This window comes from Triticum dicoccoides, chromosome 1A (genome assembly GCF_002162155.2).
Source record: "Triticum dicoccoides isolate Atlit2015 ecotype Zavitan chromosome 1A, WEW_v2.0, whole genome shotgun sequence".
Classification (NCBI taxonomy): Eukaryota; Viridiplantae; Streptophyta; class Magnoliopsida; order Poales; family Poaceae; genus Triticum; species Triticum dicoccoides.
In genome coordinates this window covers 386609720-386620813 of record NC_041380.1, presented here as the reverse complement: position 1 = coordinate 386620813, position 11094 = coordinate 386609720, and the positions used below count along the sequence as shown (strand labels likewise).

The 11094-nt window shown below is 41.9% G+C and overlaps 1 protein-coding gene across 13 annotated transcripts; it reads left to right on the top strand.

Annotated features, from left to right (window-relative positions):
• Window positions 1-6603: 6603 nt before the first annotated feature.
• On the top strand, window positions 6604-9359 carry LOC119275115. Of its 13 annotated transcripts, none has more exons than XM_037555916.1 (6): window positions 6604-7183; window positions 7535-7633; window positions 7883-7973; window positions 8195-8268; window positions 8362-8436; window positions 8972-9359. In XM_037555916.1, the coding sequence occupies exons 1-5, from the start codon at window positions 7141-7143 to the stop codon at window positions 8415-8417; spliced, it is 363 nt and encodes a 120-aa protein (XP_037411813.1). In that variant the 5' UTR covers window positions 6604-7140; the 3' UTR covers window positions 8418-8436; window positions 8972-9359. The 13 variants fall into 13 exon arrangements, 1 of the variants encoding a protein (XP_037411813.1); XR_005135525.1 differs by having other exon boundaries at window positions 6611-7183; window positions 7895-7973; XR_005135527.1 differs by having other exon boundaries at window positions 6621-7220; window positions 7895-7912.
• Window positions 9360-11094: the final 1735 nt, after the last annotated feature.

The following is an 11094-nucleotide window of genomic DNA, read 5'->3' as shown; positions in this document are numbered from 1 at the left end:
GAGAGAGAAGGAAGGGGGGGCGCCGCCCCCCTCTCCTTGTCCTATTCGGACTAGGGGGGGGGAGGGGCGCGCGGCCCAGCCCTGGCCACCTCTCCTCTCTTCCACTAAGGCCCACTAAGGCCCATATACCTCCCGGGGGGTTCCGGTAACCTCCCGGTACTCCGGTAAAATCCCGATTTCACCCGGAACACTTCCGATATCCAAATATAGGCTTCCAATATATCAATCTTTATGTCTCGACCATTTCGAGACTCCTCGTCATGTCCCCGATCCCATCCGGGACTCCGAACTCCTTCGGTACATCAAAACTCATAAACTCATAATATAACTGGCATCGAAACCTTAAGCGTGCGGACCCTACGGGTTCGAGAACAATGTAGACATGTCCGAGACATGTCTCCGGTCAATAACCAATAGCGGAACCTGGATGCTCATATTGGCTCCTACATATTCTACGGAGATTTTTTATCGGTCAGACCGCATAACAACATACGTTGTTCCCTTTGTCATCGGTATGTTACTTGCCCGAGATTCGATCGTAGGTATCTCAATACCTAGTTCAATCTCGTTACCGGCAAGTCTCTTTACTCGTTCCGTAATACATCATCTCACAACTAACTCATTTTGCAATGCTTGCAAGGCTTATGTGATGTGTATTACCGAGAGGGCCCAGAGATACCTCTCCGACAATCGGAGTGACAAATCCTAATCTCGAAATACGCCAACCCAACATGTACCTTTGGAGACACCTGTAGAGCACCTTTATAATCACCCAGTTACGTTGTGACATTTGGTAGCACACAAAGTGTTCCTCCGGTAAACGGGAGTTGCATAATCTCATAGTCATAGGAACATGTATAAGTCATGAAGAAAGCAATAGCAATATACTAAACGATCGGGTGCTAAGCTAATGGAATGGATCATGTCAATTAGATCATTCACCTAATGATGTGATCCCGTTAATCAAATAACAACTCTTTGTCCATGGTTAGGAAATATAACCATCTTTGATTAACGAGCTAGTCTAGTAGAGGCATACTAGTGACACTCTGTTTGTCTATGTGTTCACACATGTATTATGTTTCCGGTTAATATAATTCTAGCATGAATAATAAACATTTATCATGATATAAGGAAATAAATAATAATTTTATTATTGCCTCTAGGGCATATTTCCTTCAACACATGCCCAAAATTTCTGTGGAGGCCCAAGTGAAGGGGCACATTTGATTTGCTATCTGAACGCCCAACTAGTAAAAAGTTGGGCTTCAAAGCTAGAAAAATTGAAATTGACTGGGGGCCTAGGCCTACTTGACCCAATGTGGGTCTGCCCCAGTCAACACGAACGCCATGAGAGTCACGGACAACCACGCCCTTGCCACCATGACTTTGTCTAGGCATAAACATTCCATCCTGATTTAACTTCAGAATTTATTTTATGTTATATTCAACAAATTGAATTTTGCACGCCTGCGCTCTTAACTAAGACTAGTAAGCATGCACGTGCAACGCACGACTGATTAGTATGTTCTTTTATATCCTAATTGAGCTTCTTGATGCCAGCGTTTTCAAGCATGGAGCGACATTTATTTTTCCTAGCTGCATCTGATACCATGCAAGATGGACACCGCAAAAATCAAACCAAGAAAAGCAATATAGAAAGAAGTCTTACAAGGATACAAATCCATACTTCACAAGATAGCCAAGGCAGCCGGAGCCGAGGTGTAAGGTGGATGTGCTTCTTCGGCCGCCTTCAATAACCCAGTCGCACTCATTTGCTAGATATGCTTAGCTGCACTGGATGATACAAATACATGGACTAAAGGGGCTAGTCCAATTAATTAGTAGGGACAAACCCAAACAGATATAGCCGAGCTATCCAGAGGCTGGGCAGTGATGCTTATTGTAGATCTTTTATATGATAAAAGCACATGTTTCCTCAAAAAAGAAATGAATTAACATAATTCCATTTATCATAATGGTTGTTCAGATTAGCAACCCCAAAGCCTTTACAAATCCTCATAATGCTCAGCTCCACTAAAATAAGTTGATGCATGAAAAACAACATTGCCTAATTCTTTATGGAAACAGCTGACCAACAAAAAAAAGTTTTGAAATAAAAATGTTCACAACTTGATGCTCGTCCCTCTCAGAGCTGACACCAAGAAAGAAAATTAGTTTTTATACACAGCTTGTTAATGCCCCATTAGACGCCAATACTACATCAGGCTTAGAGCTGCTATACCTTCTGTCTTCAACAAGTCAAAAACTTACTGCATGAGAGAAAAAAATAACTTAGATTTTTCAAAAGTATAGATAATGAATAGGCAAGAGCAGATAGGAAATAATCACCTGGGTGAGTCTGCTCATAGCTTAAGATGGTATGGGCATTAGTTAATGACAATCTAAATATTCGATAGCAGTGAAAGAGGAGGTACAAAATATTAAGATGCGGTCAATGAGCTGATACCTGCGTTTCAAAAAAGGGTAATATTCTTGGGCTGCTGTACTCTTTATTGATCACAGTAGAGATATACGTTGCTCTCTGCCTAAGCCTGCTAGGGATGATGTATGCAACATATTTCATATAGGGAAGTGGAAAACGGTAGAAAACACCCACGTACATCTTGAACAAAAAGATGTTGCCTATTCCCGCAAAAAAATGTTGCCAAGATAGAATGTTTTGCATGGCAAATCCAATACGTAAACTGCAAGCAAACAATAAACTTAGTTTGGTAATAATATCAAATTTGTATCCAGCCACCAAATGCACAAAGAAAATCAAACGCTTCTGACAATGTTCATCGTTCAACTGAGTCTCATATTGCGTGGCCGCTCGCCTCGGAAAGAAGATTAGCAGCAAGAAAGGACCGAAGGTGTAAATATGTCACTGTGCGAGAGAGAAAAATATTAGAGAGAGACAGAGAAAATGTACCTAGAGGTTGCATTCGTATTTGACTGGTTTTGGGGTGGATTATTGCTACGCGTGTTCCAGAACATGAATGGTTGCGCCGTCCCTTCTCCATTGGATGCATGCAGCTGATCACCAGCACTAACAGATGATTGACGATGGAGGCCGCCCGCCGGCGAGGGGAGGAGCACCTACCCACAAACAGCAGGAACGAAACGGCAGAATCGACAACCAACGACATCGATACATCGGGGAAGAACCATGACCTAGGATAGGAGACGGCGAGCAAGGGCAAAGAAAGGTACTACCTCCGTCCCGGTGTATAAGTCATTCGCGTAGTTCTAGGTCGATAATTTAACTATCTAAATATGTATTATATGTGACAAAAAATATATATTTAGAAACTACATTCGTGTGGAAATCTAGTGGTATACTTTTCATGACATATAACACATATTTAATTCCTCAAATCGATGACCTAGAACTACGCGAATGACTTATACACCCGGACGGAGGGAGTAGACATGGAGGCCTGGAGGGCCAGAGAGTCGCGCGGGGAGGAGATGCAGCGGGCGGAGCAGCACAAGGGACGGCGGCGGCGGTGAAACCCTATCGCTCGTGCGCTGAGAGGTGTCATTTTCCTCGAATAGTGACGTGAACAATAGATCCGTGATTTTTTCACAATGTAACATGAATAGCAGGCCTGTAATTTAAGCACTCCTCCAGTCAGGTTTATTAGTCTTTTTGTGATCCTCAGATGATCCAGAAATGCAAACCGTCCGCGTAATTAATCAGCCCTTAATCACATGCATCCGCCTCGCTCTTTCCTAGTGCGTGCCCCATGCGCTTCATTATATCTTTTCTCCATCCAATCTTTCCTTTTCTTGCGTGGTACGTAATCATCCTTTTTAATTCATCATTAATACCTGAGTAGATCGAACCAATCCATGATAATGCTGCTGCATGCAGGCCACAAATCACGCGAATCAATTTATTCCTTTATTTTCTGGTCGCGTGATATATGGCAGGGTTGCGGACGCGGAGGTTTTCAGCCTGGTGGAGTACGGTCAGCCTAGGTAAATTGCTAAGCGTACACCAGATCGCGATTAGATTAATGATAGCTGTTAGATTGAGTCGTCTGGGCTTAATCCTGTGGTGGTTATGTGTCCACGGACGTTTGCTTGGGTGCGCGTAGAAAAGATAATGTTTGATTGTTTATTAGTAGTAGAGATGTGCATGTTATTTTCAAATATTCAAAATTTCTTTGTTTCTATATTTAATTTCTGATGGTCAACTTGTGTCGGATTAAATATTTTGTGCTCCATATGTTTAATCTCACATACATAAGCCTCTGAAACATACCAAGATGTTGCCTGGAGGGGAATGTGAATAGGAGTTTTTTTACAGATTTGAATTTATCCTAATGCGGAAATAAACTAGCTAGGTGGCTACTTTTCAAGCACAATTTTTAAATACACTAATTACGTGGACCAAAAACTTAAGCTAAACAAGATGTGCACAACAAAGATACATGCAAGCACATGTATGCTGGACAAACTTACACAAGATAAGGAAACAGAGGATAATAGGAAGATATTGAAATGGATGATAGGAGCTAATAATTCACACCAAGAACAATTTAAATCAATAGTAGCAAGTATGAGTTACACAAAGTGAAGGGGGGCATGAGACAACCAATGTTTTACTCAAGTTCAAGTAGTCACTCGCACTCTAGTCTCCCTGGAGAGGCGCAAGATCATAGAGGCCCTCAAAGACCGACCGTCTAGCTAGCCTTGTTCTCCGAGGCCCCACTAAACTAAGTATGAGCACACCTTCACTATGAGTAGCCTCTTCCTCCACTCCAAATATGTCAAGCTCAATAACCACTTCACAATCCCCACAAAGGGGAAACTGGGACCTCTTCACAAACTCCACAAAGGGGTTACCAAGGCAATAATCGCCAAACTATCTAGGAGGCGGTGGCCTCCAAGAGTAACAAGCTCAGGGGTTCTCACTCGAATAAATCAACGCGTAGAGCTCAAACCAATGGAACAAATGCAAATCAAAGAGCAAAATAATGCTCAAATCCCTCTCTCACGGATCTCAGCCAAAGATAATTATACTAGAGAGGGATGAGAGGAGAGGAATAATGGAGGAGGTTAACAGATGACTCCTAGATTCATGGAGTACTCTTCCTTTAAATGGATTAGGGTTTTGAGGCTTGCGGGAGGAGGATGAAGCTTAAGATTACAAGGAAATATAATATCCAAAAGACCTTTTCACTGGGAAAAGGCCCCTTAAATAAGGGGCAACCAAATCTACTGGTTAGGGGCTTCGAGGCCCTCCAGAGGTTTCGAAATCAACTTCCATGTAAGTTACATGTTTTTCTACATATTTGTTTCCACATCAATACTATTGAAACTAACAAAGTGAACAAAAAATTATTACCAGAGTATAGTTATACATGTGAAAAGAACAAATTTGCATACTTTAATTATTTTAGTTGAAGATGTTTTATGCATGCACGGTTACTAGTGTGTTGCACATAGAAGATTCTACAGTGACCCTATGGAATCGACCTTGGGTGCCGGATTCATATTCGTCGTAAGATTTAATTCCTTGGTCATTAAGGTGAGTTGGCAGACAATGTCCAATTCTACAAGATCAATGAAGGAGAGTTCTAGTCACCTCTTTGCACTCATACCTTCATCCTATGATTCATATTAGACCTAGGGGATGCACAACCGATTCACGTGAGTATGAAAATTTAGATAAAATGGACAACCTAGAAATGGGTTCATTCGCCGCATGGGGTTGCTAATTTAAACATTGATGGCGATGTATCAAGTGGAGGCGATACTTGTGTTTCGTGGTCGTAATGGCAACTATCTTGGATCTTTGGTTGTGGTGTTTCCATCGCTAACTAAAATGATGACCTTGGAGCTTTAGCATGTTGTGAGGCGCTTGTTTTGGCGCAATACCAGTGACTTATCCATCCATCGAGTGCGAAGTGCTCTGGATTGTCTCACGATCGTCAGCTACATTAAAGAGAACTCAGTTGGATTCAATACTATTAGTATTGGCGAGATCAAGGTAGATCTGCTAGAGTTTCGGGAAGTCTCTTGTGTCCATGAAGAAAAGGGCTCAAATTATGAAGCACATAATCTAGCTCACTATGCTCATTCTTTGGGGTGGGTCTCCCTCTTTGGCTTCTCAAGCCTCATGATGTAATTTCTATTCCTTTGAACATTTACATTTTGCAATAGAAATAAAGTGAGTGAATTGTTGTACCAAAAGCAGAAAGAAATGAATGAAAAATTATTTGAACCAGTAATGACTATAGTTACATCCATATCTATAATACCTAAATAGTTTATCCCCACTATCCTATTTCTCTTGACATGCAGCCTGTCCACATCAGCAAGCCAGCCACATCATCATTTGACTACTGGCTTACAGGAGGGACCGACCATGAGTTCACCAGCGTAAAAAATGGCCACATCAGCGTTCAGTTACCGGTTGGGAGGATGGACCATCGGTCCATCAGCGCCACACACGGACGTCATTCTCCCTCGAGTCAGCCCACCCACCTGCTCTCTCTCTCAGTTGTGAACCCACCGTGTCTCAAAAAAAAAGTTGTGAACCCACCAAGATTATTTCTCCTGAAAAAAGGACCAGTCTTTCCTGTATTCATCTTTCCCCCGATTATTCCCCACGTCGGCGGTCAGATCCAGAGGCCCTCACGACGTTGATCTGTCTGAGCCCTGCTCGCTCCAGCGGCCTTCCCACGATGGCGGTCAGAGCCAGAGGACCTCCCTCATGGCATTGCTCTGCTCCATGCCGTTCTGCGTCGGCGGCCGCCATGGACAGATCGGACATTCGGACACGACGCGTCCCCAGTTCCAGCGGGATCGGGAAGGAAGAGGATGGCGATCTACGGAGTACAGCTGAAGCTCATGTTCTCCTGTTGTTCTTCACTCTTTTTTTCCCCTTTGCTCACACGAGCCGTACATAGCCCGTTGCTTCAACTGTTGTGCAGCCCAATGCTTGAAATGGCCCACACTGTTTATCTTCTCCGTTTCCATAACTACCTCCTAAAAAGAAAAAAATCTGCTGCAGGTAATTGATGGTCGACGCTCCGCTTCCTCTCCCCACGATGTCCACAAGAAACTGACGGGTTCCCTTTTAAAGTTGCTGCCCCACTCATTTTATTCCCATCGTCCTCCCATATGGATGGATGTCTGCCATACGACGCTCATACTGCTGCCAGTGGTCAGCAACTCTCTCCTCTCTCCTAGCCATTCCCTATGTCAGTCATCTTGGTTATTCTTCCTCTCTCCTAGCCATTCCCTATGTCAGTCATCTTGGTTATTGCGCCTCAGGTTTATGGGTCCTATTGGCACATAATGTCCCCATCCATCACTAATTCTGAATTTTTGTGTGTTTCGTTGATATGTACATATAATTTTGGTTGATTGAATACATAGCTTTCAATTTTTGTTCTTTCTCTATTCCGGATGTTTGATTGATATGCTCATTTGTTTGATTGAATACACAACCTTGCATTTTAATTCTTTCCCTATTCCAATTCTGAATTTAATTTTTGCTTGATTCAATATGTAGCCTTCCATTTAAATCCTTCGGGTTTCTTCTCGGCTGCCTTGGGATCGAGCTGCTGTTTTCTTACTGAAGATTACTCCCCACACACTCTCCAATATGAAGGTAGATGCAAGTTACAGTTTCTGAGTAATTTTATTACGGTATACACATGGGAAGATTACTATTTAGTTTCTGACTATATGCGTTTCTGAGCGTTTGTGGGAAGATTACTATTCAGTTTGTGGCTACATGCAAATTTATGTTTCAGTTTCTGAGTTTTTGTGGGAATATTACTATTCAGTTTCTAACCATATGCAAATTCATGTTTCATACTGGAACCTTTTTCTAATTTATATATTCTTACTGATGAAGAGTACTTCCCAGGCACGCTCCAATCTGAAGGTATATGCAAATTCAAATGTTTTATGGCGAAGCATGTTGGCTCGCTTCCTTTTTTATTGAGGTTCCACAATAGTTCTTCTACACTTCCCTCTGTGTAATTGTTCCATGTAGATTTTAGGTAAAGAACACAAACTATGGATGCATTAATCGATTATTCTCGAGTTTCTTTTGTTTGGTCGACAAAGAATCACTGAAACTTAATAGTGTGCTGGAGATTACGAATAGATAGAAATTGTGAAGATAAACTTTTCATGCTACTTTTCCCATTTTATTTGCTTTTAGGCACAGTGAAGAGTTTCCTGGTGTCACAAGCTTACTCCAAATATCACATATACAAGTGTGTAAAGACTATCTAGGTACACAGCAAGATCCAAAAAAATCAATTAAGGTCTATCGATTGATCTAATTTTCCTTAATACATTGCGTTTGTGCAAAACCTGATTTTACAGCACATGCTCATCGGTGCTTCCGTCGGACTGCGCATCATGGGGTCGAAGCCTCCTGATCGAGGTGCATGCTTCAAGGTACAGCCTCCGCGCGCTCTCTCATAGCAATCTCGATGGAGTCAACCTCTCTTCCCGACCTTCCTCAGTTGCTATTTTTTCTATCTCAATTTCATTTGCTCATAATTGCTACCTCCTCTCTTCTCCTCATGTCAACCGGTCCCGTTTAATCCCGTTTAAAGTCCACTTATGATATGATAGTTTAAAAAGGTTTTTTGTTTGTTTGAGGAAAATGAACTATCAAGCTAGCAAAAATTAACTAAACAAGATTGTGGACGCCATTTATCTGCCACTTACATCCATACTCTCTTCCCGACCTTCCTCAGTTGCTATTTCTTCTATCTCAATTTCATTAGCTCATAATTGCTACCTCGCCTTCAAATGTACTGGTTCTTAGTTATGGTTGACCCTTTTGTACAACAAATTATATTGGATTCATTGCAGCAATCACAGGTAGACCCACGCATAAACATGTGTCGGTTAATTTAGTTCTAATTTAAACTCTAATGGCCCCTTATTATTATTTTTTGAATCTCAATCTTATACTGGCTAGCAGATAAATCAACCTTGCGGTCATGGTGATGTTGAAGTCTCCCTTCATCTCCATCTGATGCATCACACAGCTGGCTCTACGGTTATTATGATGTTTTCTGTTTCTCCATCTCGCTGCCAGCTTGCAGCCTAAGCTTTACATAATGCAGAAGCATGCATAGTTGCGCATCAGAGAAGGCAAAAATAATAATAATCAGAGGTGCCTAGGTATACTATCGTGAAAGACAACCCAAAATAAATAGCAGTATGTTGCACAAAATTGTTCCGCTGAGAAGACTAAAAAGTGAGTCTCTTGATTTATAGGTGACCCTTTTATTATAGAAAATCAGATTATGTGTAAACCCACGTTTTATATAATTTTTCAATGGAATGCACAACAATAGTTTCTACTATGATGCTATCATTGTTTTAGGTTCTACAAATGGATGAGATGTCTCTATTAGCTCTACTTCACGTTTTTTTCCTGATCACCTTGATGATAAGCTCTGAAGGTAAGGAGTTAAAGAAAAAAAATTCAGATACACACAATGTCTGGCTTTTCGTCACATTTTCTCAAGATACTTTAAATAATATTTCCTTAAAAAAATTTCCATGTCATTTTCATATACAATGTTTTCTTAAAATCTCATGTTTTTAAACATCAAATATTATTTAGCCGTTCCCGCAGCAAAGCGCGGGGTATCATCTAGTTTTTATAGATTACAACCTACGGGCTGGCATGACCTCAACTTATTGGAATTCACGAGGGCTCACAGTTGGAATAAGTGGGGGAGAGATGAATGATTGGAGGACACATAATCCCGTAGCTCCTATTCATAACTTGTTGTCGTAGGTTTGGAAATTTTGAGAATCATTAAGAGAAGGGGTGGTTGCGAGTTGCAACAACACAGAGGATGGGTTGAAGGCGGTTGTGTCCTAGGTATCCGAGGAAAAAGATTAGGCAAAGCCCATGTCCCCACTATCGACAGTGACTTAAGGTTGGGGGAGGCAACACAGCACACCGCCCCTCCATGTTCTCCCTATTGCGTAGCCAACTCACCTTTGCTTCGGTATAAGATGATCGAGGTCTCAGGCAAGACTGACTAGGGCGGCAGAAATTGGAGGGGAAAGCATGATTCTATCAGAATAGAGCGCCCGAAAAAAATGTCTAGGACGTGATGTTCACATTATGTCGGTCTAATTAACAACGAAGTTTCCAGGTTGGCCTTCAAAGTAGCGACCATAGAGTCGTCATTTGGTCGGCTACATCGAGTAATCTAGCACGGAGAAACTGGCCTAAGGGCATGCACTAGGATGCCGAGTGATCTGGAACATTCAACAAGAAGATCAGACGGTCCAGAGTATTGGATCACTTGAGAGCTCCTAGCTATATCAATTTTATTGTTTCTTATATGAAGAGCGAAGGAGTGGCAGGAACATGTCACGATGGAAATGGATGGCATTACTCATTAGGAGACTGGTCCGACCCATAATTTCGAGGTCGACGGACCTTTTGGGTTAGCTAGATAAAAAATTTGGGCAAGGGAAATCAGACACCATTGACCCATTAGGACAAGCAGGTCGATCCAAATCTAGTTTCTCGAGGTTGCAGTCCGGCGTTATAATGCACATGCCTTTGCAAGGTTGTTACCCTTGTGCTTATATGATTTTTTTCTAACTATTGACCTAAGACTGCTTTTGTTTCAGAGTTACAAATGTGCTACCATGTGATGCAAACGATTCATGGTAGATATAGAAATGTAGCTGCCTTTGTTCCTTTTTTCTTTGAACAAATAAATTCTAAATATCATAACTTACTAAAATTCCCTATAACTAAATGATTCTAGTTTAAATAATGTTGTTGTGTAAATGCTCGTTCTTGTGCAATCTAGTATTAAGATGGGTCTGATCATATTGCCAATAAAACATGAGGCCACTCGATATTGGACCATTGGGTTGGCTCCATCTCCCTGAACAGAACAGAGGGGCCAACAGGGACTAGGTCTAGGCCAGAGCAGCCCGACCCATTCCCATCCCGAAGTAGGTCAGACGTGGCTTTGGAGGAGAATGGCAGGAGCTCCTATGTGGTGCCTTAAGCGCCACTTGGAGGAGCCAGCGCTCACATGCCCCCATGTAGAAGACGAGCGC

Excerpts from the sequence above, each read along its gene's own strand:
- LOC119275115 (XM_037555916.1), top strand. The coding sequence starts at position 7,141 with ATGGATGGATGTCTGCCATACGACGCTCATACTGCTGCCAGTG. Across the intron at positions 7,184-7,534 it reads CGCTCATACTGCTGCCAGTG|CCTTCCATTTAAATCCTTCG; the intron begins GTCAGCAACTCT and ends TTCAATATGTAG. Across the intron at positions 7,634-7,882 it reads ACACACTCTCCAATATGAAG|AGTACTTCCCAGGCACGCTC; the intron begins GTAGATGCAAGT and ends TTACTGATGAAG.